Source organism: Lampetra planeri, chromosome 12 (assembly GCF_965212315.1).
Source record: "Lampetra planeri chromosome 12, kcLamPlan1.2.h2, whole genome shotgun sequence".
Classification (NCBI taxonomy): domain Eukaryota; kingdom Metazoa; phylum Chordata; class Hyperoartia; order Petromyzontiformes; family Petromyzontidae; genus Lampetra; species Lampetra planeri.
In genome coordinates, this window is record NC_136118.1 from 10,762,794 (window position 1) to 10,790,735 (window position 27,942).

The window sequence follows — 27,942 nt, forward strand, 5'->3', positions numbered from 1 at the left end:
AATACAGTAATGAAACACAGCAACCATTAGCATGTGCTTGCTGTCTGTGGTCTGTGCCCGCCAGACTGCTATGCAACCAGAAAATACATAACTGCGTGTTTTATATACTGTCGATTGACAAGTCACAATCAGTTGAAAATCCACAAAAATATTTAAACGCAGCATATTTATGCGAGGTTTAATACTTGATTTGATGGTTTAATTTGGATAATTGATGCATTAAGTACGTTTTTTTAAATGTCGATAATATAATTGAGGGAATATTCAATACATTCATTAAATAGTCGGAAATCAAACGTTTTTCAATAATAAAAATTAGCTACAAATATCATGCTATAGAATTGGGCTTTCTCGGGAAATAAATGTCTGAATTGCGACATCTCTTTTCCACTCACTCATAGTTCGTCTTCATTTGACCATACGAAATTATCATGGTCTGAATGACTAACATTACATCTCACTGCATCGTTAATATCATTATTTTCCACAATCGCTGTGCATTACCAACTACATCATTCCATTCTGTCATCGTTTTGTAAGCTATGCCAAGCAGCTTGTGTGAAGGAGCTCTGTAAATATAAAGAAGATTAAATGCCATGGGGTAAATCGATACGCTTGGTGTGTAAAGATGTTTTTTGCATTACCGGTAACCGTGTGTAAAAACCGGTTACCGTTACACATTATGAATGCCAAACGTATAGTGGCGACCAGAGGTTGCTGAATATCGATTCCTACTCCGGGCGCGGCAGTTTAAAGAATGAGCAAGTTTTTAAATCTGTCCAGCCAGTAATATCTTAGGGGTACACCACAGTCGAGCGGAATGTCGCGGTAAGGTGGGGTGGGGGGGGTAAAGTGTGAATACGGCCAACTCTTTAAACTCTTCTGTTCAGCATGGAAGAGTAGGCCAAATACACTCTGGAGCTCACTGGAGCGGAGGCCCTTTCGCCAGCAGGGGCGTGAGCGAGCAATTCCGGGAGCCAGTCGCCTTTTGCCATTGATTTCGCGACTGTGATGGTTTTCTGGGAAAGGACGTCAGCACAATAACTGTTATTTACCACAAAAGTAGTATTGCATATCTATTTTAGTGCATGAATACATAGAAGTGAACCTCTAGAATCGGTGTCTTGTGACTCCTTTTTTTCTCCCATTGCATATTAATTTCGGTTTTAAATAAACGTTATTTTGGAAATATTAAGTTTTAGAGGATTAAATGTGGGGGGGGGGGGGAGGTCACAATACATCCGGACCGCCCTGTACAATGCAGTGTGTTTGTACAATATTCGAGTTAATAGGTCAGATGCAGTTTAAAGCGGATGACATTTAGAAACAGTGCGTATATTGAAAGGTCAATCTGTGGAAATTATATTGTTAAAAACAAAACAATACTCCGGGAAGCATGCGCCCTTCGTCAGATAACATAAACGAGAATCGAAAATCCAACAAAATCGATCCATTCGTACCGTTACACGCAATAATCGATTCTAATGTGTTCGCCGAACACGCGGATCGATTAAAACACCCCGAGCGTGACGTCATTACCGAAAGCAACCCGAAAGTACGGGACAGAGAGAGGTGGGGGCGGGGTGGGGGCAGGGGGGGTGGGGAACCCGCACGGAAGTAGGCGTAGCCTGACTCTGCGAAAGGATCAAACAGCCAATAGAAAAGCCGCATAATATGAGAGATCGCAGGGAGGGGGGGGGTCGGCGTTTGACCAATCAGCCGACGTTCCGGATTTCTTTTGACCGCGACCAATCAGAGAGCGGCGTCTTCGTGCTTCGTTCGCATTGTCTACGCGCCCGCTCTGTGGCCCACCCACACTCACGTTTGACGCTCGCGTTGATGTTGCCGAGGTGTGGACGCGCGGTTGATTATTGTAGGAAGGGGTTTTTGTTTTAGTTTTAATATATAGTCGAGAGTGTGGGTGGGTGGGTGCAAGTCGTATTTCGTAATTGTTGAGTTAAGTCGCTGGTTGTGTTTTTGTCCGACATGAGTTTGACCCGTCAGGAGGCGTACGCTGTGCTGGGCCTACCCAATGGTGAGTTGTGATCGCGTGTACACGAGAAACGACACAACGCTATTTGTTTTAACACGTACTAGGGCTTTCGCGACCAATTTAAACCATAGTTAAGGTCGTTTTGCGTTTGTTTGGGTGAGATCGCGTAACTATAAACGTGTCGTTTAACCCGCCACCAACACAGCCAACGAGTAAAGAGTTTGTGTCACGTAAGCGTGACAATAATGACTACTTTAGCACACCCGGTGTGTAAACGTGTACAATTCGAGTGCTCCGCGACGTTTCTCTGGTGGTTGTGTCCCACACATTGCACGGCATGGTTTGCGTGCGTGCACGTGCGTGCACGTGTTCTAGGCCAAACAATTCAAAACGAGTAATTAATCGGTATAGATTTTTGGGTTACGCCACCTAAGTAATGATCTGCCCAAATATGCATTCACGCGATGTATTATTTCGATAGTTTTGCTGCAATTAATTTCTACGTAAGCCACTTTGTTGGGCTATCATTTGTGGCCAGATCGCTTCCGAAAAAGAAGCTAAGAGCTCTGTTAGCTTTGCCTGGTAAGATACAAAAAAATGTGTTATTTATATATATAGTTTAAAGTCCTTGGTTTGCATTTCTTGTACAATATCGTGTTTTGTGGTGTTTGTTGTTGCGTTCTGACCCGCTCCTACTGGACATCTTTGAAAAAATATCTTCATAGCTCATCGGATTCCTCCAGTATATAAATAATCTGATTGTGTACGTTGAACTTCTTTCGCACCGTACGTAGTCATGCGTGCTTATCAGACATGGCCAAAGAAAATGACATTACACTTTACAATCTTAACTTGTTTGACAATAACGGTGGGAGGGTCAGAACATCAGAAAAGTTACCAGATCATTGTGACCTAACCCAAACATGTATTATGATGAATAATAACATGTTCTCGCGAAAAACTATGACGTAGTGTATACTATTAACAGAAGCAATCTCAATGTATATACAAATACACTTGACCTAAGCACGCGTGCTTGTTTAAACCATACAACTCGTAGGCATTGTAGACGCCGGTTTTAAACCATGCCACACACACTACAGACAACGCATTGTTGGGCATTTTCGGTGCACTTCGTCAATAAATGTCACTGTTAACCGGCACTAGGATAACCCATTTGGCAATCCACTGCTGGATGATCACGATTACCCCACCCCATGTTTATTTGTCTATGATTCATCAGGTTGGAGATTGCAGCTTGTTTACCTAAGCACACTATCCAGGCTCAGCTCCGCTTATATTCCGATATTTGGGAAAATCTACTATTTGGTCATCGGCTACTGAGAAACGAGGCCACTTTAAGTATCTAAATGTATACATTCACAACATCACAACAATACATGGCCGTGTAAACTAATTGAAGAGTCCCCATCACTGACCTACGCACTTGCTATAAAGGCACTAGGTAATGCCAAACACAGGATATATATGCCAGTTCAAAGAATATGCTTTGATATACACAAAGATTTTAAAAATACACAACGCTGTACTACAGTACGCAAACACACCACACACACGTAGTACAGTACTCTAGAATATAAAATACCTTTTAAAGACAAATTGCAACGGTTACTGCAAGTTTGGGTAAATACTGTCGAATGTAAAGCTAAAATGCTGTCAACTTTAAAACGCATACAAAGGGGGGGAAATTGGTATACAGTATATAGGAAGTATTGTATATGAATTGGTGAAACACTCGTGTATGTATAGTGTACATACTGTATACGTATTGCGTATGGTTGTGTGTGTATGTACCACAACGTCCTGGGGGTGAATTCCTGAGCCACTCATGTTTTTCGAGCGAGTTGGTTATCACTTAGCAACTTGCTGTTATTCCACTTTATTTGTTTAATATACAGACACACGCTTCACTTGAATAAGCGACTGCAATACTGCATCTCATTCGACTCTTGCCATCATCGTGATCATAATGCCGTTTTTCAAATGGTTGCCTCAATCTGGCTTGGGGTTACCTACAGTATACATACAATTGGTGCCTTGCACACAGCATTGATATGCGGTGCTTTTTCTGGAAGACTTTGCTGTTTTTTCCTGGATTTTTCTGTTTGCGTGTAGTCACTTTAAGATGTTTCTTGTTTTTGCTTGTTGCGGTTGCACCCGATTCACGAGCCGAATGTCTCAGGGCTATACCTAATAAATGAAACTGAAAGTATTATTGGGATGAACAAAACAAGAAACTTGTGGACTGGTAGCTACCAGCAATGAGAGGCTTTGCATGAATCAATGCTGCTGAATTGCCGACCTATCTTGTGCTACGGGGTCCCAGTTTGACGCAAAATCATATATACTACGCATTTCAAATTCGACGTTATTTTGATCATTATATTCTTAATAATGATGCGAATACTTATTGACTTTTTAATGGAGATTCATTAGAAGATTTTAGCTGCGAAAGTTGGTTTAAGCGTAATTGATTTTGAACAGTTGATGTCCTGGAGAATGCAATGCATGATATTGTTTTTAATTAAAAGAATAGGTTTGATTAACACTACTGTTGTTAATATGTACTTTATGCTGTTGTTTACTCATCTTGCATGGTACAGTGAAGGCGTTTATAAAAAATGATTGTTTTATGTATTTTTACCTTCGTTAATGGATCGAACGGCATCACTTTAAGCACAGTGTTAACAGCTGGTCATAACGTTTAGGTTGGTAAAGCGTTATTGTTGGCCTCGTATTTAATGGGTACTTGTTTTTATTTACAGGAGCACCTGAAGCAGAAATTAAATCTGCATACAAGAAGCTTGCTCTGGAATGGCATCCAGATAAGAATAATAACAGTGAAGCTGCTACCATTGTGAGTGGCAGGGAGTGATTGGTATATTTTATTTTAATGTGGTGGCACATATGCTCGTAATATTTTACATTTTATTATGATCACTCATGCCTGGTGAAATACAATTGATCAGCATTGTACTGTTTCTAAATATCAGCATAGTTGTAATATTTGTGCATTTTGAGCATTGTACATTGATACATGGGATGTTCAAATACCACATCACGTATTAATGCACCAACAAGGCTGTTTACTTGAGAGAACATTGATTTTGCACAGATCGCTATTCCCTGGGGTCCAAGTCCAGAAGCACGTAATGAATCTTGAAAATGATGTTAATCTGGGTAAAGAGAACACTTTTTGTAAGTCAAATTTAATCGTGGAGTTGAGACAACCACGCATCCTAAAGTAAGGCGTGATCAAGGCTAATATTAATAACATTGAGAGCCTAAATATACTTGCCTCCACCGCAAACCGGCTGAAGTACACAGCTGAAAGTTATGCCAGCCGTGTTGCATGGATGACCATGCCGGCCATGTTGCATGGGGTTTTCTTGGCAGCTGATTGGCTGGTGCAGTTGGTTTGATGTCATAATCCCGAGGAAACCACTCCTTACATCATTGCAATTTGCCGAGGACTATAACATTTTCTTTGAATTTTAATCCGTTTTCTTATACGTGAGAGCTGTCGGATGTTGTTACAATCACAGGCTGCCAAGCCCATGACACACTTGACAGGCTTTTCCGTTGTTCAATCCCCCAATTTGTGAAGTATAGACTTTCTAGCTGAAGACAACGTGAAATAATAATGCACATATCGCTTCGTCTAAGGGTTCAGCCTCTGTCATAACTTGAATTTCCTTTTGTACAATGCAGAAATTTCAGCAAGTTACGGGAGCATACCAACTTCTTACTGCAGAGAAAAACGAGGCTCACATGAGCTTGGTAAGCCACCAATAAAATGAATATAAATGTGTAATGCACACTTATACTACAATATCATATTTTTTGAAAATGTGTTGTGGTTGATCAGTCAATTTTATTGTCTCGTTTCATTTTGTACCTTTTTTAGGATGAAATGCTGGATTTATTCAACATGATGTTTTTTGGAGCCGGGGGTGGATTCCCATTTTATCGTCCGCGTTTTGGTGAGTGAACAAACAAACACAATCATGTACACTACCAGGTAAAGAATTATTATGTTTTTCTCTTAATAATCTAATGACTCTACATGCGAGAAGCATCTTTTGATAAATCGATGTTCTGTGCCAAGGGCCAGATGAACCTCTGATAAAATAAACATTTCATCCTCCTTAAAAGTTTAAGAACAATACATGCTAATGTATACATTTTATGATAAAACTATGTTATTGTTATTTCATAAACTGCATATATGGATATTTGAATAGACTATGTTTTGTTGTTTGTTACCAATTTTATTTTCTTAAGTAAGTCTTAGTGCAGTGATAGGTTACCTGAATACAAAAAAAACAAGGGATTTCATTGACAGTGGGTGCACAAGCACAGATTGAATAATCCTCTTTGTAAAAAAATATTCAAGTTTACAAACACTTGTGGTTTCTTTGTGGTTGTGTTTGAGTCCCATTCACACAGGAGGCATTTGAAGTCTTAAGATGCATGAGATTTGCTGGAAGTTTGTAGAAATGCTTTCCAGTGTATATAATAAAAAAATATGTTTTCCCCTCACTTTTAGATACATGTATGCTGTTTTAGGCTCTTGTCACCAAGGGGCCAAAGATTTTTGAGTTTGAACATTTGAATTCCCATAGAATGAAGTCTTTCAAATGTAATGCCTGGTAACTTCTAGGCAGGATACTTCATGTGAATTACATGCGAATCTCAACGGGCTGGCGTGCTTGTGACTGTATACCGCATGCTGTATTAATTTTGTCTCAACATTTTACCACCGCCAATCCCACCCTTTACAGTATTCATCAATGGAGATAGAGACGAGTTTTACTCATCGGATGACAGCGATATGGAATATCTGTTTAACCCAAGCAGGGGTTATCGCGAACCCAACTCCTATCCCCGCCAGGGCGGCCGTGACCCTTACCATCGCACGCATGCCAGCAGCACCACCTCCACAGCTCACATGGGCAAGACCACGTACAACACAATCACAGTCGAGGTACGTAGCTAACGTCGCAATATTTATGGGTTTTTTATGTGTGCGATAATGGTTTTGTCTTGAAACTAAAAGGGGGGGGGGGGTAATGCATGATTAATAATATTTTCTGAAATCATTGCCTGCAATGGAGAAACTTCACAACATAATTGTATGAAGCCCTCTTATGTGATTTTCATCTAAACCTTGATTTTGTGTAAAACCATTTCGACGCAAACAATTTGTAGCTATGTCATTACTATGAAGGTGATTTTTTTTGTTAAAATTGTCTGGTGTTTACTTACAGGAAGCAAATAAAAATGCAGCAGATCTTATACAGGAAGAGCAAAATGCTAAAAAGAAGACCGAGAAACGTAAATCTAAAAAGCAGGTTTGTTTTGCAGAATTATCATGAACCATATACTCTTAGGTGTCCTTACGTTATGCAATGTAAAAGTGTGTTTATATCATTGGAAGATTTGTTTTCAAAGGTCTGGCATGGTAACATCAAAACAGCTGGATCTCCAGCCACTTAATTCAAACTCTTACCACCGTTGATTTAGGAGCAAAGCAACGTGTACAACCTCGCTTGTCGTGACAACAAATGGATCTTTATTGAAGAACTTAATGAAATAACTTCTACTCTTTCTTACTCGTAATTTCTGTCGACTGCAAGGCGATAGTGGATTTTATTAGTGGCTAAAAAGCCTACTTGGAATGGTTGTATTCTGACGTTTGTTAAGGCTCTATTTGCTTTGGGAAAGTTTTTTTGCTTTGCATCTTAAGTTATGTGTACCTCCTGGTTCAATTTGGGTCCCATGTTTAAAACTAATTGTCAAACCAGATAAGACCAATAAATACATAAAACGTTCTCTGCAAATAACTCCACCTGAAATACAATTGTGTTATGGACAGAGTATATTTCCTTTGTCATCAGCTTTAATACATAGCAGTAAATGTCGTCCATCTGAGTAAATAATAACAACACAAGGACTTTTCTATACTCCAGTATACATTTAACTTACCAGTATTTATAACTTAACACATGTTTTTTTCCCCTTAAATGATGCATGTTATTTTTTACAAATATATATTAAAGAATGTTATTCATAAAGGATATTTTTGATTCTACATAATTGTTTGGAAATATAAATGTGTCATGCATTTACTGAAGTGTTGATGCTTTCTTTAATGTTTTTTTTTAGCTTTACTGTTTATATATAATTTAGCTGTAATTAAAACACAAGTGTTTGAAGCTTGTCTTGCCTTTTACAATTATATAAATGGGTGCTGTTATTTTTCATGTTAAAAATGATCTACTGTCCACAGAGGCGAAAGGAAAGAAAACAGCAAGAAAGAGTAGTTAAAGCACGCCATACAAATCCCGAAGATGATAAAGAGGTGTGTTTGTCTAATGTAATTACAGCTGATTGGAGTTGATATGATACGCAGTTTTTTTTCTCGATGTTGGCATTGTCTTTTTACCACAATGTCCTGGGGTCTGTTTCCATTCCACCCTTAAGCACAGAAATCAGGTTAAGGCACAGGTGCCAAGAAATGTCACCGCTGCTGAAAGTGATTTATTGGATGCATTGTGATGTCTATTCATTTACTACACTTAAATCGGATTAATTCAGAACTTCATGAAGCTACACAGTATATTATGGTTTAATACGTGTTTATAATGCCTATATAAGTGGTATTTGCAATGAACATGTCAACCAATATACATACTAATAGTGTACTGTTCATGCAAGAGGCTTTTTATTCTACCATATATCATTTTTTATCTAATTATCCATGCTATTTGCTCATTTGAGTAACTGCTTGTGTCAGTATTTATCAATAACGTTAAGAGGGGACACGTAGGCTTTGAAGTTGGAAACCTGATCTCATTCTTATATGGTCTTGGAGACCAGTAGGCAACTGCATATTTGGGGTTGGTGATACAACATTTCGGCATTGTGTGTATTTTGATCCGTTCTGTGCACGTTGCATGTGGGCGTTAAAATGCACTTGTGGGCATATTAGGTGCGTCCCATTCCTTTCATACTTTGGTGAGATAAAAAAAACAATGGCTCGTCGAAAGGCCCCAACCTCCTCTTTGTGCTGGTTGCAACACAATTTATTTGTTACTTTTTTGGAGCATAAAAAATGGGACCCCCCCCCACACTTGTCGTACCTGGGGTTGAAGTTAATTTGATTGATCCAGCACTAATTCACTCCAATCGCTCAGTCACTGGTGGTCATTTGGCCTCATCGCTCTTCTATCGCTATTACCATGGTTCCCGCGAACGTCACTCATTGATTCCTCCTGCCCATGTTGAACACTCGCTTTCGTCTCAATCGTTGTTTTAAATAATAAAAAACAATGTTTTTTGCGATTTCTAATGGCGGTTCTCTTCCTTGCTTCCCCAAAGCATCAATCCTGAGTCGTATTATCCGTCTTGTGTTTCAGAGTGTGTGTTTGGATAATTCAAGTGAAAATGAAGAAGAAACAGAAGTAGCTGCTGAAAGCAAAACTGTGAATAAGGAACCCACTATAAAACCTGGACCTCTTACAATGGACTCTAAGAAAGGGGCAGGAGCTGATGATGCCCTCAAAGGGAGGACCGTAACTAAAGCTAGTAATAAAGAAAATACGAGTCCACCCGCGTTCTCGGGCACCAAAGACCACAACGCAGGTGCTGCTTCATATTCAGAGACTCACGATAACAAGAGTGTTAGCATTGAAGTGAAGTCGAATGGACATGCCAAACAGGCGAAAGCAAAGGATGCACCTTCGCATAGGGAGCCTGTACATTCGTACACACGCCCTGCTTCGGAGAAGATTCGTGGCAACGGCTACGTAAACGGTGCCGAGAAGGAGTCTTCGGATTCTGAAGACGTAAGTACAGCATCCGCTTACTTTACCCTCCTTTTGTATTGTATAACAAGTAGTACACGGTAAAGTCACGTAAGTAAAAAAATAAAATGAATAAAAGTAAAAAAAAATCACGACTTTTCGGAGGCAACACAAGCTTCCGTCTTCAGGTGGTACCGTCACAGCACTTAATACAGCTATCGTGCTGTGACGGTTCCACCTGAAGACGGAAGCTTGTGTTGCCTCCGAAACGTCGTGATTTAAATTTTTTATTTTATTTTTATTTCACTTTTATTAATTTTAATTTTTTACCTACGTGCCTTTACCGAAAAAACCTAAGAATATGATTCATTGCAGTCACGAAAGCTTCAAATCTAGAAGTAGTACACGATTGACTTGAACATTTTATTACGCTGTTCCACTGGCTTGTCTTGAAATACTGTACTGCCAACATATATGGATGTATCTTGAATCGTATAGGTTGTTTTCTAATGAATATTACACTGATAACTTGTGTAAATAACGGTTATTTTAAATATGATTAAAAGCATTCAGTCCTGTAATTAACACTGGGCATGAAACGACTCATTGGCTCAGATCATTCCCAATGCCCTTGTGTGAGGATAATTTTTATAATTTATGCAAATTGTATGCTATTGTTACTTTCAGGGGTATTGGAGCAAATTATGACAAATTAAGCTGTAAAAATAAGGCAAAAAGTAAGCCTTGAATTGCATCTACAAATTGTGAAAATCAAATCTCTCTGGCTTTGAGGAATGGTGGAGGTCAATTGTTATGTGCCTAATTATTCATTACACACCTTGGTAAAATGGTTGAGAATCGAGGACGTTGGGTATATAGAGGGTATTGTGTCCTCAGAATAATGAGCAGATGTATTGTTTACTACATATAACCATTTATTGGGGGGGGGGCCCTTGTGTTTGTTGGAAAAAAGTTGGAAAATTGGAATTCCGATGCTCAAAATGTAACGGCATTGCAGACTTTGTGAGCTCCATTTCGACATCACACAAACATGTGCTACGCAGTCCCAGTTTCGGACTGTACAGGATATTATTGTATTATTACACTTGTTCTCCCAGCAAAGCCTCGCTGAGTCTCATACTCTTCGAGAGGGTCCTGCCAAGGAGGGCATGCTTTTGCTACGTATTATCCAAATTACGCAATTTGCAGAATTATTCAGCATTGGTATGTTTGGCCAATGCCAGTTACGTTGTTTACTTTCAATTATGGGACGAAATCGGCAAAGCTGGAAGAATCCCATGCAGAATAGGGGGAGAACACAAACTCCAAACAGAAAGGAGCCCCTGTTGGGACTTGCTCTCGGTGTTGTTGCTGTGCGGCTCAAGTTATAGCTTTGCACCACTGCTGTAGCATTTGACGATGCATTTCACAGTTACCTTGTGATTTTGAGTTGCTTCATGTGGACGTGGGGGGGGGGGGTTACCAATCTTCATAATATGCAAGTGTGTATCCAGGAGAGGTGGGTTTATCAACTTAACATTTTTATTCCTTACAATATTGGGGGCTACATATTCCCACCTGTTAGTTTGATAACCTGCCGTCTAAAACACTTGTTTCTATTAAAATTTGTATTTTGATAGCATCTACATGCAACCGCATCTCAAGACACGACAGAACACTGCGACATGTGCCTTTAGGGGAAAGGAGAAATATATTAGGGAGAGAAAGAGGCAGCCACACATTCGCAGATATAAAAAGGAAGGTTTTGAGGCTGAATTTGAATCGAGATTGTTGCAAAAAGGTAGTTCTATACCAGTGAAGCAGAGGAAAGAGAGTGACTTGACTGGGCAAAGGTGGACGATGGTTGTAAGCGGAAAGCCTTGGTTGTTAAATCAGAGTGCATGAAGGGGTATAAGGTGAGATGAAATGATGAGAGGTAGTTGAGGGCGAGTCCATAGACCATAAGTGTGATCTTGAAGTTAATATGGGATCAGTTTGGGAGCCAATGGGAGGGATCAGTATTAGGATGGTGTGGTTATATATACATGTGTCGGGGTGATTGTCACTCACCATTCCACAGCCGTGCAGTACCACTGATTGTCAATAGGGTGCAGCGCGTTACCTCGCCAGGGCAAATGCCGTGGGGGTCACACAGAGGGCAACGGCGGATCCCAGTAACGGATCCTGAGACACATTCGCTCGGGCCTTGGGTGGGGGGAACCGGGGGAATGACGTCACCTTCCAGGTTGGCCCAGAGAGTTCTAGAAAGAGGGCGTGGCCAGGGCGGAGCAAGCCACGAACCGGTATATAAGCCAGAGCGCTCGGAGCTCTGGCTCGGTTATTTACATGCCGAAGACTGAAGCCCGGGCTGAAGAATAGGACCTTGGACCCCAAGCTCTACAGTCCTTCTAAGGGCTGGAGCTCAGGCCAGTGGTCAGGGGAGAATAGGTCCCTGGTAGAGAGGACCCTGGACCCAAGCTCTCTGCAGTCCTTCTGAGGGTTGTAGAGGTCGGTGAGGCCAGTGGTCAGGACCCACGGACCAGGAGGGTCGGGTCAGATAGCCCTCCCCTAGTTCCCAGCCGGAGGACGATAGGTTAACGGGTGACCAGTGTTAGGTCCCGCAGAGTCCGGAGGCCATACCTCCCCAGGTATTGGGTAAGGGGGACCGTTATACTCCTTGTGTGTGTTAGGGACCGTGTCGAGAAAAGACAATAAATAGTGTTGCCTCGAATTTTATTCGTCAATAATTACAACACTACACATGTGTGGATGAGATGTCTGCCATTTGGTCGAGTGTTTTTACATGGCTTCTGCCTATTGTTTTGCTATCCACACTGATGTCAAATGATCTCATGTCATATATAAAGTGATATGTTCATTTACAATCAGGAAATTTGCTTAACTTCGTTAAATCTTTGCCCAGGACTTTGAGCTGTATCATTGTTTCCCCACGTGGAAATGTGTTGAGTGAACATTTTTTCTAAATAAATGCTTCAGTCTGGTCAATATGAACTGGAGAACGTTGCTACCAATCCAAGATGAGACTACATTAAGGCACAATGTGTAAGTGGCAGCCAGTTTGAGTTGATGGGTGTCATCAGCATAGAAGTGACATTCAACCTTAAAACTAAAAAGATTTTGCCAAGTGGAAGAAAAAATATATTAAGAGGTGATTTGGACGGAGGTGATCTAGGGATTGAAAACAAGAGGTTAATGAGATGGTGGCCTCCTAAAGGTGACAGGTGAAAGTGAGGAGATTGCGTTGACATAGGAATGACTGGGATATGAGATGCATTTTGGCTGGAAGTTGGCCAAGATGGAATTGGACAGATGGATGTTTAAATCCCCATTAATCGTGTGTAGAGAAGAGAGAGACCTACGTTGGAGGTGGGATGGATGACGGTTGGAGATTGGAGGCAGGTTGGAAATGAAGGATAATCAATTAAAATAAGTGAATGTTTTGGGAATTTACGGAGGGAATTTAACATTACACTTTGACAACATAATTTTCTGATAAAATGTGTTTGGATGAGCAGAGCTTGAATGAAGTGTATGAAATGTGGTATTTTTCAGGAACCTGAGTGGGATATGGGTAGTGCCTTTTTTGCCAAGGTTGCAAGCAAACAACAGCCAAAGCATACCAAAGTGGACAAAAAAGTGAAAAGCAAGGAAAAGCCAGTCCCAGTTAAAGAAGAAAAGCCTACAAAGGTAAAGATTAAGTCATGCTTATTTTAAAATAATCACACTCCCAAGGTGTCAGACATTTGTACTCTAAGCGTATGAAGAAAATCTTTTTTTATTAGAACATTTAGATTGTCACCATGCCACATCCAATTACACTGCATATGATTTGGCCGGTGTTGTTTTCCACCTGCTCTTTCTGTTAATGAAATGTGCTTCTTAATCTAATCTCATGCATAATGCAATTTCATCTGTTTTTGTCATCTCAAACGCACTGCACTAACTCCACTGCTTGCTCTCTCTCCGTAGGTTCCCGCCAATGTTGTACCCCAGAAACCAAGTCCTGACGAGTTAGCTCAATGGAGTGTACAGTTTGCAGGTAAGGTTAATCTCTCAAAAGTCAGTTTTGTACTGGGTTTTTTAAGTCCAGGAAAAAGCTTGTAATATGACATTCTTTCACAACCCTTGTAAAATGCTATTAAATAATCGAACCAGCACAGCCTTTATCTAACATTGGAATCACTCATGGCATATAACAAGAATTATCTAGAAAGAGATTAAATAATTCATTGGCTTCATTCTTTGAAAATAATATCGTGCAACTTGCATACAACGTTAAACATTATTTACATTGTACGCAGGATGCCCCTTTCCCATTCCGAGACATCTGCAAGTTGCAAGTAGTTCGCATTAATTTTATTTAGAGAGGCGTAGCGCTGTTCTTTTTAAAGACACTATACTCGCCGCGACACGACCGTATTATGATAGATGGTGCCAAACTATATGCCTCATGCCTTCTCGCATGGCCTTGTAGGAGCCTCGATAAGTCTAGAGGTCGAAAGACATACTGCAATGGGAAAGGGTTCAATTGCATTTATTGTGTCCATTAACACACACACACACACTGTAATCCATATTTATTTTGGGTTCAGCCAAGTGGTCTGCACATAAATGTGTCCGTTGAACTGTTTTTCAAATCTTAACTTCTTGCAACTTCGTCTTGTTCCAAAACAGTGCAAGGTAATGAGTTGGCAAGTAAACAGAGTTATGCAGAAGCCATTGAGAAGTTTACTGAAGCAATTAAGTTATATCCGCAAGATTTTCGGTAAGTCAACTCCCTTTGTGTAACTTGACATTTTTTAAGCTAAATTTGAATACTAATATTATACAGCCAATTTGAGTTGATAGGAAGTAACTTGGCAGTTCAACGTTGTGTGTGACAGGCAATAATGCATTCTAAAGGCAAAATGTTGTATGATAAAGTTGTTCATTATCCTAAGTTCTCAAGAAGAGAAACACTGCCAATCACAACTGGTGTAGCTAAGGCAGCAAATTATTTCTGTTGTGGTTTTTTTCTAATTAGATGTTTGCCAATTCTTAACCACATGTTTAGATCATCCTTGATGAAAGACGTCTCAGAAATACGCATTTAGTATATAGCTACACAGTGATCATAGGCACATTTTTGTAAAATGTAGCTCCTCTTGTTTCTCATCGTTTCTGATTTAGATGGTCTGTCATTTTGATTATATTTATAATCTGTGTCATTATTAACCAGGTATTTTGGGAATCGATCCTATTGTTTTGAGCGTCTTGGAAAGTACAATGATGCCTTGATGGATGCTGAGTTAGCTATAAATATAAACCCAATATGGGCACGAGGATACTTTAGAAAAGCGCGGGCTTGCATTGGATTGAAGGTAAGGTTGCTGTGTTTGCAATCTTTGACATTTCACGTGCAATTTGCATTATACCGTTCACTGGCTTTTATGATAAAGGACTATTTTGATATTATTTGCATTAAAATTACCTTGATTTTATAAATGCCACTGCAACATTTAACTTTTGTAAATGCATCGTGTACAACTTTTGCTCTTGTAAATGTCACCACCCAATATTTCCATTCCACACCACAATGTCCATCTGATTTTCTCAGTTCAGACCTTGACCTATCCTTTTGAAAGGGATTTTTATGTAAATGACCATTTTTATTATAAGCAGCACCCTGATAAAACAAATGTTTTTACCTAATGTCAAATGGTCAAATTTCAAAGTTCAGATTTCGAATTGAGCATTGCCAGCAGATTTGATGCCCAGAACCATCACGGCATGTAATAATACAATGATTGGTCAATCTATCACATACAGTGGCGAGAATAAGTTTGAACCCCAATGATAATTAAGGAAATTAAATAGTTTTACCATGATAGTTGTCTCAATTCAAAACCCGGTCTTTTCTTAAATATACAATAGGGTTTATCTTAACAAATTCCATGTCTTCTGAAACGAAATGATGTTTGAATTAAACAAATAATGAGTAATTAAGGTTCAGGGTATGTGAAAAAGTAAGAACCCCTGGTATCAGCTCAATTAAGGGAATTATAATCAGGTGTTTAAATAATTAGGTTGATCTTCAGAGGTTAGTTTTTTGGATACCCCACCCAATATAAAGATCAAAAACGTTGAGTTTGGTCTTCACCATACAGGTGAGTGTGGAAACAAGTAATGCCACGATCAAAATAAATCTTGAGGAACTCAGAAAAATAGTTAATACACATCAGTCTGGAAAGGGTTAGAAAACCATTTCTAAGGATTTGGGGCTCATCCAATACACTGTCAGTCAACAAATGGAGAGTTCATGATTCAACCATCAGAACAAGACTGAACAAGAATGGTGTTTATGGAAGGATAGCAAGGAGAAAACCACTGCTCTTCAAAACGAACATTGCCCGTCTGAAGTTTGCCAAAGAACGCATAGCTGATCCACAAGACTTCTGGAACAATGTTCTCTGGACAGACGACTCAAGGCAGAACGTTTTGGCCTCAATGAGAAAGTTATGTTTGGTCAAATCAAAACACTGCTTTCGAATAGAGAACCTCATCCTAACTATCAAGCGTGGTGGTGGTGGGAATGTGATGGTCTGGGGAGCTGCTTTTGTCGCCTCAGGACCTGGACAGGTTGCCATCATTGACACAACCATGAATTCTGCATTGTATCAAAAGACTCCAGAGGAGAATGGCAGGACCATCCGTCCGTGAGCTGAAGCCGACCCAAAAGTGTGTCTTGCAGCAAGACCGTGATCCTTAACATGCAAGCACATCTCCAAAAGAATGGCTGCAGAAGAATAAATTCCAAGTTTTACAATGGCCTAGTCAAAATCCAGACCTAAACCCCATCGAAATGTTGTGGCAGGACTTGAAGCGAGCTGTCCGTGGAGTTCTGTAAGGAGGAATGGGTCAAAATTCCTCAAATCAGATATGAGAGACTGACCAACGGTTCCATGAAACACTTAGTTGCAGTGATTTCTGCTCAAGGGGGTGTCACCAGTTGCTGAATCTAAAGTTTCACATAATTTTTCACACATGGTTATTGAACAGTATAATTTGAGGATAAATAAATGTTGAAAGAGATTCACGTTTTATGTTTCATTTGTTTAATCGGGTTATCTTTATTACTATGACTTAGATTAAGATCTTATAACATTTTAGGCTTGAATTATGTAAAATATGAAAATCCGAAGGGGGTTCACACTTTTTCTCGACACTGCAGAAGAACGGTCTTTGGAGTATTAGTCTTTGTTAAAAATGTCCGTTTCTATTACTCATTACGTATGGAATTAGTCACTCCCCCACCATTATATGAATCGTCAGGAATAGGTGTTACAATTCAAGGATAAAATTACTTTATTTTTCCTTTGGATTTTCTCATGTTCTGTCTTGTACTGTGTGCATTCCAATAAGTCCAACACGAACATTGTATATAATTTGCATAAATCTATTATTTTGTGCATGCATTTATTTAATTGTTACATGCCTACTAACCTTCCATTGCGCATGTAAGCTTCTGACTAAAACATGCGGTGTGTTTGTTAATTTTACAGCATTATAGAGAGGCAGAAAGTGCATTATGTCAGGTGATTACTTTAGATATGTCTGAAGATGCTAAGCAAGAGCTGATGAACGTGCGAACACTTCGTCTTATGGTAAGCTACTGCACCAGTGTCATACAGTGTGTCCATATTGGAGTTTTTTTTTGTTCAGGCATAAGCGAATGGATTTGGACAATTTTTCATAAGATAATTAAGTGCAAACGTAATGTATTCATACAGAGTGATTTTTCACAGCTGATGAAGTAGGGTGGAACTTTAATGAATATATATAGTATTGCTACCCTTCAACCTTGAGTTAAGTGTACATTTTCGCCTCATGGCAAATTCATTTTTGCTTTCAGTGCCATTTGCCATCTCGCAAGCGTGGAATGAATAGCTTAGCGCTGTAATTTATGAAAACCGGTTTAAGTTGAAAGCACATCTAGTTTGCTGATGTTTCTCTCTGTGCTCTTGTAGGAGATGGGCTTTCCACAACAGCAGTCGGAGGCTGCAATCTGGGAGTATGACACGGTGGATGCTGCTTTAGAAGCACTGCTTCGAAAAACAGGTGCATATTCCAAAGCTTATTTTTTTTTTAATGCCGTATTTGTTGCCATAATTGTCCTAATCCCTATGGTAAGCTTTGCTTAGTGTGGATGCTTTTGATGTGGATGGATTCTACAGCTCTGCGCGGCGATCTCGCCACGGTAGCGAGATGTTAACTACCTCGCCTGGTATACAGGAGGTCGTGGGTTCGATCCCAACCCTGACGGCTGTATATTTGGAGTTTGCATGCTCTCTCCATGGTCGAGTGGATTTTACTCCAGGTCCTCTGGTTTTTCCCTTCACATTTAGAAGCATGCGTTTTTAGAGTATTTGCTATAAATTTCCACAAGCCCCACTTCATTGAGCTATGATCTGTGGCCAGTTCTCATCTGGAAAAGATATGTATAGCTCAGTGGGCCTTACCTGATAACATTGAAAGTTTGGTATAGATTTTAGCAGCAGCCATAACACTAGTCAATTCACAAACTCAGAACTTAAGTAATCGCCAATAAACTGACTTTTACTGATTTCGGTCTGCTCTAATTGTATGCAAGCATTTTCGATATGCTCTAATTGTATGCAAGCATCACTGACTGCAATGAATATGTTTGTTTTGGATTCCTTTGTGTTAAATCACAAATATGTAATATATTTTAGTCGTAGACACTAATTGATACACTAATTGAGAAATATAAATCTATACACCGTTCAAAAGTAATGCAATGCTAAAACATGTTAAAGCTATACAATCTAGGTGCTTGGTTATACCCAGCACGTTATGGTTAAGGGTTTGTTGATTGCCTATTTGTGAATCTCCCCAACTTTTTGAGCAGTGCGTGGGACGACGAGCTGGATAGAGATTTTTTTTTCACGAACTTGCGTTCACTTTTGTGTGATTTTCTTTTTCCTCACATTGGCCTCCTTTTCACAGCTACTCCCAATTCTCTTAGCACATGTGTAAAACACTCCAGTAATTGGCCATGGCATCCCCAATGTATCGGCATTGTAAAAAAACAATTTTCTTAACTCAGCCAAGCTTTCCTGGATAAAACCTGTATCCTTATTTTCCTGGATAGAACATGTATTCTTACTTGCCTGGATAAAACATGTGTTCTTACTTGCTGGCAAACCGAAGTTTGTAACCATTTTGGAACGGTAAAGCCAACTGGTGTTTATTCTCAAGCTTATCAAAAGAATGTTAAGCATTTGTAATTGAGAACACTGATCCTGTATCTCAACTCTACTCCTGTTTTCAGGTGCCTTGCCAAAATCCGGTGTGGGCAACATGGGGATACAGAATCATAAACTACCAAGTACTCGACCAAGTAAGTAAACCTGTAACTAATACGTCAGGGTATTTTTTATTGTGTTCGTAAATGTATTATATCATATTAGAAAATTGTAAATCCATTTCAATAAATGAGCCTCTTACGTTAGAAATGTTTGTATGGGAACAAGCGAATGGAAACATGCGTTCGAAATGGCCAGCTTATACCCATGAACTTGCATTGTAATGCCCAAACTAATTTCACCGATAAAAGGTGGAACGTGCATTTCATTCTTTAAAAGTAAATCTTTTTTTTATTTTGTTGCCGATCTTGCTCCGCAAAGTACAATCTTGGACAGCTGTGGTACATTTATAGAAATTGGTGTCGGAATATTAACAGTTTTTGTGAAAGCAAATTACATTTTCTTAGGCAGATTGATGGACTATTTCCCAACTGCAGGGATTCATCTTCTTGGTTCTTTCGGTAAAGTCACGTAGAAGGGAAGTAATAAAATAATTAAAATAAAACATAATAAAACAATTCTCACGACGTTTCGGCCACAACGCAAGCAGCCGTCCTCAGGCGAAGAATGAGAACATTATCAAGCTAGGAGCTTATATAGGTGTTGCGAGGAGGAGCGCCTTAACAAAAGAATGTGCATATGAAGAGGAATTTAGCATACCAATGGACAATGCGTAGGAGGTGGGCGGAGGGGTTTCAAAGTCCCATTATGCCCATGCATTATGCAGGATCAACAGCACCACGGGGGGGCGCAAGGAACAGCGTTAATAAAGGAAAGGAATGTTAGTGATATGTAGCTGCATTTACCAAACAACCACGTAGAAAACCGAAGTAAAAACTACATAAAAAACTAAAATATAAACTGAAACTTACTATACTCTACAATAAGCTGAGTTACTAACAACAAATAATAAATTACAATTCTACGTCGTAAGAAGTATATAATATACTTCCATCTAAACTTTATTCTCTTAGCATATACAGTACTATATACTGCCATAGATAAACCCAACATTAAATTATATACTGTATTGCTGTAAACCACCCTATACTTTATACATTTTAATATAACACTATGTATTATTCAACTATTTCCCAGGTACAGCATGTAGTTTATGGACACCCTTAATTAAACTGGTTACTTTTTATTGTAGGCTATTGGGAAGTTAGATGCAGCATACACAATAAAGCAGTGGAAGATGTTAGGTTAAGAGATGTTTATTTTTTCATGTAAATGTCATGCATTTAATTTAGATCCCATACCACATAAGTAGCATGAAGGCTCACTTGAATTGTGGGATGTGGTTTGTAATTGATAATTATCTTTTAGCTGCCTAACATTAATTCAAGTAACATTAAATTGATACATTATGACTTACATCTGTTAAACAAAGAATTCCATCCTCTCCTTGGCAATGGACAAAACATTAAACCCATTCGGAGCGTTATGCGATAACAGTACCTTTTATACCCATCCATGTAACTTTCAATGTCGGCTCTTCCCAAATTGTAGTTTTAAAGGCTCCATCAGCACCCACACACTTTGTTTTACAAGTGGACCATTCATAATACGGGTTTTTTTTTTGGGTTAGATCGCATAAATATAAATGTCGTTAAAGCCGCCACCACCCGACACAGCCAATTAGTAAGGTTTGTCACGTAAATAGAACATACCATTTCGTTACTAGCATCATCAGGTTGGCATATTCTGTTTACGTGACAAACCCTACTAAATGGCTGGTGGTGGCGGGTTTAACGGCACATTATATTTATGCGATATAACCCAAAAAACCTGTATGCATGATATTGGTCGTGACAGCCGACGTGTTAAACTAAGTGAACCATTATTTAAAAAGCCATCCTATTTGTGTGTGCTCACGCACATGTTATGCATTTACACAACCTGTAGATGTCACCGTACAGAGAACCCAAGACTCAAATGGTGCTTTGGGCAATTCTGCAGTGCCTCCACCACCTCCGTGAGTAACGCACCGTTGCCGTGTCACTTGAATCCCTAGCTTAATGTCATGTTTTTGCATCTAATGATGTTACTGGTAGACTTGCAAAACAATATGCGTACACTTGAGACATTCTCCAGATGTTAAGATCCATAATACAAAGGTGGCATTTTTGCATGTAAAAAATGAAAATAATGCACTTGTGAGCATGATGGGTATGTTATTCAAGGACTTTTTGCCATTTTATTTGTCAGTCTGCAGTTTAAAACAATGTTAATTTATTTTATTCTCAGGTATAGCATCGTCTCTTTATGGGTGGGAAACTTGACTTCTGCTGTTACTGAAGACATGCTTCAAACGCTGTTTAGGCCGTAAGTATTTATTTGCGGGTATACGGTACATTACTATTCCAAACATCGAAGTATTGACTGCATTGACAATACATATTCTCAAATATGTGCACACTTGCGAGAAAATGTGCTGGAAGAATTAGCGATTATATTCCTATTGGACTCCTGTGAAGCAGTGGTTTTATGATGATTTGCTAGGTCAGTTTTGGTCCCCTAAACAGCCAGTTACAATGTGCATGGTACCCAGCTTTTGTGTACTCCCCATGTCATCTGCGGTCACTGACTTACACATGTTCAGAAACATTAGGATGAGCACCGATTTGTCCACGCGACTGTATTGCTGCATTGCTTGTAATGTATTGTATGCACGTTTCGATAATTTAATGTTTTATATATATATCGACTAAATATTAATGTTTTAAAAGATAAATCTATTTTGGAGTGCTTTCGGTTAAATCTAAAATGTATTTCGAACAATATAGCAGGACCCAAGATGCATTGTATACAGTGACAAAGACAATCCAAATTGTATTGAATTGTCTTTATATACAATAACGACTTTGCGTGCTCAATGGGTAGTGTACTGCACTGTGGCGAGTTTGCTGCTTGTTTGACCCGATTTATTTGCGAATCGGACAGATTTGGACAGATCCACAGCTTCCGAATGCTGCTGGACAGAAAGTGTGCGTTTGTGAACTACACGACCAAGGAGGCCGCTGACAGAGCTCTGTGGTCCTTACAGGTGAGTTTATAAATGACAAGGGAAGTGTGTCTCCATGGCATCTGCGGTCACTGTGCCTCTTAACATACAGAATTGTTGTTTTTCAATCAATGTACAGCGTTTGTGTTCCATGACACCGTATTGTAAATGTTGTGGCTTGGCTCTCCAACACACCGGTGTGCTGTACTAGTGAGAGAATTGGCACGTTCTGTTTACATGACAACCCTTACTAGTTGGCTGTGTCGGGTGGTGGCAGGTTTAACGACACATTTGTATATTTATGCGATCTAGCCCAAAAAACCTCTTGTGGACACAGGATTTAGTTTACATCTCGCCACCGTGGCGCCTGGTATACAGGAGGTCGCGGGTTCGATCCCGACCCTGACGCCTGTATATTTGGAGTGTGCATGTCCTCTCTCCCCTCCGAATTCAGAAACATTTGTTTAGATTATTTGGCTACTGTAAATTTCCACATAAGCCACTTAATTGAGCTATCATTTGTAGCCAGGTCACTTCTCAATAAGAGCTACATAGCTCAGTGGGCCTTACCTGGTAAAAAAAAAGTTTATAACATATATATCTTCTTGGTTCTTTCGGTAAAGTCACGTAGAATGGAAATAATAATACTCGACAGACCTGCTCTCCACCTGAGGACGGCTGCTTGCGCTGTGGCCGAAACGTCGTGAGAATTATTTTATTATGTTTTATTATTTTATTATTTCCATTCTACGTGACTTTACCGAAAGAACCAAGAAGATGAATCCCTGCAGTCACGAAAGCTTTAAATCGAAATATATATATATATTTTCGCTCGTTCGCTCCCCCCCCCAGTTGAGCACATGTCAGATGTCTGTGTAACAACCAAGTCTCTGCGTGGAACAAACTGTCCCGTGTGGTTTTATATATGGAAATCTGGAGCTGCTCATATAATGATAGTAAATGCATTTTTCATGTCACGGCCTTTACACCCGGGGTAGCTTGGAGTGCTTTATACACGATGAGTGGCTTTCACCATGTAAAAGTAATAACGTAATAAATTAAATTTTAACATTTTCTACAGGTCTTTGAGCTACAGCATTAGTCACCCACTTGAACGTGTGTTAAGTGACAAACATGTTTGCCCATGTAATAGTGTTTTTCGTATTATCTGCATCCTGTGAAGAAATTCATTTCTAATATGAACTCTGGCAGCGAGCATTCTACTACCATGCTGTGTTGGAGAAGGGGTCCAGAAGTTGGTGTCTCAGAACTGTCAAACTCAAATTTTAATTCTCAAATCTTGATTTGAAGCTTTCGTGACTGCAGGAGACCATACTCTCTGATTCTTTCGGTAAAGTCACGTAGGTAAAAAAATAAATAAAAGAAAACACGACGTTTCGGTCGCAACACAAGCGGCCGTCCTCGGGTGAAAAAACATTTTAATTCTCAGCCTGACGTAAGCTAAATTGCGTGAATTTGTATTCTTGTACAAACTTTGACTGAGCTGAGACCATCAACTTGCTACACTTTAACACAATATATTAATTGGATGGCTTCCGGGATTCTAACCCTGGATCTCAGGCAAGATACATTTCATTGCACTGACCATTGAGGGGCAGCAAGACACTCCGGATGGTGAACCTTTTTGTGGAGACCTTGTATTTTTTGTCCTTGATATGCATGCATTCGTGTGTGTGTGTGTGTGTCTCCCTTGTGTCCTCGACAGGGATACCAAGTCGCCAACACAAACCTTCTCATCCGCTTCCAGAGTGCCTCCACAAAGAGCGTCGCCGCCGCCGCCGCCTTTCAGCAGCCTTCAGCAGTGCCACCAGGATCCAAAAACGGCTTCACCAAAATGCAAAGCAAAGGTGGGTTTCACTTAAACTCCACGCATTATGGTGAGAAGTTCAATCTGGTCTCTGCCGCATTATTATGCAAGTACATGTCGATGTGGGAAGAATGAAGCCCTGCTGGCGTGTAGTTTGAGTAAATAATTTGGTCTGCAGGAATATTTAAAAGCTATGACGGTTGATTCTAATGATCCACACATTCCTTTTCACCCCACCCAGTGCTAGCAGGGTTGTTCACTTAACTTGGTATTTATTGTCCTTAGCGCTATTTACCAACATGCCACTCGTCACACATTTACATTCTATATATTACCGAACACACTTTTATAAATATGCAAGCACTGCTTTGATTGATCATTGCAATTGTTGATTTGTCTCTTCCCAGGTGAGAAGAAGGCAACGTTTACCAGCCTGTCTTCTTGAATGGACTTCAAATCCACTCTGGATGGAGGCCCGCCACTGTGTTGTTCCATAATATCGTTTGCATTGAATATGCCAGCATTATGACGCATTCTGGTTTAATTTTGAAGCTGATAATGACGTGAAGGCGGCAAACGTTTTGCCTGGTGTCGCATATCAATGATTCCAGGAAATTGAACCTTGTCGAGAATTTACACATCTATAAATGACAATCATTTAATTGCCTACGTTAGATGGCCGACTCGATTTGAATTTGTGCAACGCTTAAACAAAACCTTAGTTATTTAAGAACTTAAATTGCAAGCCTCCAATATAAGAATAACTTTTTTATAATGAAGTTTGTCGTTAATCTGACGTGTAACTTGCCTCTGGTCAGTTTTCATGCCATTTTGCATTTGTTACCAATTATGTTTATGATGCTTTGGGCTCATACGTTTATAGAATGCCTTAATTTTAATAACTACTTTTATTTAATACTTTTCTAGGCTTCATCTCGTTCCGTTATATTACATGGTAAACTAAAGCCTACAACAGCCAAGTACTTGCAACAAAAGTATTTGATCACGATGTAACATTTGGCATTTTATAATTGATCCTAACCAGCTCCCAAGTCTAAAACATGATATTCATAACTGATATATGTTAACTCCAACTTTATTTTGCAGCTTACTATATTGACCGGCTAAGTATAAAAAACATTTACCTGCACACGCACTTGTCATCAAGGTTCTGCCATTTGTTTTAAGTCAAGTGGTAGGCCCAAAAGTTGTCCTGATGATGTTGACAGCAAATACAAACGTTTAAATCGGATATCTTCATAGATGGCAGCAATAAGATGAAGCTGAGGTTAACAAAACTTAAGACATAGGTCGGTAGCAGTTTAGTTTAGAAAAAGATTACAATTGTTGCTTATTTCAATGCAGTTATATTTTTCCTGTAGGCACCACCAGTCTGCCTTTCGAAGATGTGCAGCAATTCCACCACTTGCTGTAAAACCACCAATGTGGATAAGATGCCCACAATTAGTTTGAGTATGGGAGTATTAACTTTTTTGACTGTCAAATAAATATTAATTAAAATCATTGGTTTTTGGTGACTTTTTATTGGCCTTAATCGAGAAATAGGAGTTTTGGTCAATTCCTATTTTTATTAAATGCTTAACCTGGATTTCAAACCAAACAATTATGCCTTCTCAGCTCTGCTAAAATAATTCCATCACAGAATCTACCGAGGATGCTGTTGTGAAGCTGCTCCACATTACAGCTATCAAAATAAATGTTCTTAAACCACATAAACTCGCATGGGTAACCCGTTTTTCTAAGCCATACACAATGTATGCCTTGGACTTTCATTAGTTTTTATCAGTAGTTTAGTATGCTCTTTATGTGTTTAATAAAGCCTACAGATGTACAGTAAACATCAGCATAATATACGTTTCATTTAATCAGCACTCGTCGGGCAGGACTGTTTAGATGGACAATTTTCACGTCCTAAATAACGAAATTAGTCTTTTTCACGGATTAAGAAGCCGAGATATTAAAGTTTCCTGCAGCTACACAGCTGAAATTGCCCCCTTGCAGATTGAGAACATTTGCAATTACTACCAATGTTTAAGATTTCTATTTTACATGTAGCTATCTTCTTAATGTGCTCTGCCTTGGACGTGTATTAAGTCTTGCCTAGAGGGGGTTAAAACAAGTGGTGTAATTCCCAGTCCAAGGCCCGCGTGCGCACATTGAGAGAGCGGTGTGGATACGATTTAAAGATGATGCTGGAGCGCCACCAGGGGGAACTACATTCTAAGCCAGTTTAACCAAGTGGAGGAATTGCAGCTGGAATCCAGCGACATGGCCCAACTTTACATTGTCAACGATAGCCGCTCGCTTGCAGACCACACAACAAGCGGTGATATAACGTGGATTGCAAACGTAGTTTGTAAAGGCATTGGGATGTGTATTTAGCACTGCAATTGGCTATGCCCCTTTTAAACGTTGACATTCCACTGAAATTACATGGACCGGTGTTGGTTCGTGGTGAATATATTAGGAAGGTATTTTTAAGTGCTTTATATAAAATGTCGTTCTTGCAAATCTGTTGAGTGAATGACAGGTGAGAATTTATATTTATTATTTTGGCTATGCCAGCTCATGAACCTTTTTTAGAATTTGACATGTAGTATTTTGCAAATGTCACATTTTTCTTGCGTTGTTTGCTATCGGTTTTAAAGTTTGAACGAGAACTCTATTTAATTTTCAGCTGAATTGTTGTTGATTAGAACGTTTTAAGTTAAATACTAAAAGTTCTCGATTGCAATTTTGTAATCTTTTGTAATGAACGTTACGTTAATACCTGCCACTTTCAATGACATCAATAATTGTAAATACAAACCTCTTAGTATCTTTGATAATAAATCTTATTTGAAACTTTGCATTCCGATGTAGTATGTCACTCCACTTATACTGGTAGTAACCTGATTACACCAGCCCACGAGATTATTCTGTCCGTCCGTCGTGCATCCAAAAATGGGTTGGGAGGGGCTGGGTTGGGAGGGTGGGGTGGGGAAGGGCTGGGTGGGGAGGGGCTGGGTGCTTGGAATTACCACAAAGGCCATTGAGTATTTCGTGTTGATGGTCCGCATTGGCTGGTGGGTGTAAACTGTTTACGCGCGAATGGCAGGATTTAAACAATATCCGCTCGTGCTGTCGCTGCAAATATTTTTTTCTATTGGCGATTAAACTGTTTAAACAACAAAAGTACATTTGAAAAATTCGTCTGGCTGATAAAATCCACGGCACTCGACTTCAGTAAACACGTGTTGGGTCAGCCTCACTCACACGAGTCTCAATTGTCGTGACATTACGGTGACACTACTGCACTACATCTTTTTTTCCACCTGTAAAATGCATTGTCTCTGTGTGTGGCCGAAACTTGCGAAGGATCTGGCTCGCGAACCGTGGGGTGAAAGTGTAAAAAAAGTAACCAGGTAGCACGCCATCAGCCCCGTGCTGAGCCAGCGCTATTCCGATTTCGCATCCGTCACCTTTAAAATAGTTTAATTAGCGATTTAGGGCTGTTTTCGGTCATTTATTTCTTACACACCGCGTGCTCGACCCACCCAACTCACACGAGTTGGGTGGGGATGAGAGGGGAATTTTCTTTCGTGTGGACACTGCGCAACACAGATTTATAGCTCCCTTCAAACATTTATTACCATGACTGTTTACTCGTTACAAATTTACTTTTATAGGTTAGATTTAATGACCGGGATGAACCAATGTTCATGAAGAATAGCCTGTTTCTGTACTCTTGAGGCGTAAGCAGCCACGCAATGTCACTTACTGCACAGGGGCAAACCAATAAATATACTCAATTACGTCTTCATTCTGTCATATTTACACTTGCTCCCTCAGTACGTGGATTGAGCAGTGACGTTATGCCAATTACGTTTGATTGATGC

General features: G+C 39.6%; 1 protein-coding gene across 1 annotated transcript; it reads left to right on the top strand.

Moving 5' to 3' along the window:
• Positions 1-1,755: 1,755 nt before the first annotated feature.
• On the top strand, positions 1,756-26,913 carry LOC144721678 (uncharacterized). Its single transcript, XM_078599511.1, has 20 exons — positions 1,756-2,035; positions 4,780-4,871; positions 5,726-5,794; positions 5,922-5,997; positions 6,799-7,001; positions 7,285-7,368; positions 8,307-8,378; positions 9,436-9,864; positions 13,396-13,530; positions 13,813-13,882; positions 14,518-14,608; positions 15,062-15,203; positions 17,385-17,486; positions 17,850-17,940; positions 19,175-19,243; positions 21,117-21,186; positions 21,459-21,536; positions 22,155-22,257; positions 23,942-24,083; positions 24,451-26,913. Exons 1-20 carry the CDS (start codon positions 1,987-1,989, stop codon positions 24,486-24,488), a joined length of 2,205 nt encoding a protein of 734 aa, XP_078455637.1. The 5' UTR covers positions 1,756-1,986; the 3' UTR covers positions 24,489-26,913.
• Positions 26,914-27,942: the final 1,029 nt, after the last annotated feature.

Coding starts and splice junctions, on each gene's coding strand:
- LOC144721678 (XM_078599511.1), top strand. CDS start 1,987: ATGAGTTTGACCCGTCAGGAGGCGTACGCTGTGCTGGGCCTACCCAAT. Junction 7,002..7,284: donor ACAACACAATCACAGTCGAG/GTACGTAGCTAA, acceptor GTTTACTTACAG/GAAGCAAATAAAAATGCAGC. Junction 17,941..19,174: donor AGCACTGCTTCGAAAAACAG/GTGCATATTCCA, acceptor TCCTGTTTTCAG/GTGCCTTGCCAAAATCCGGT.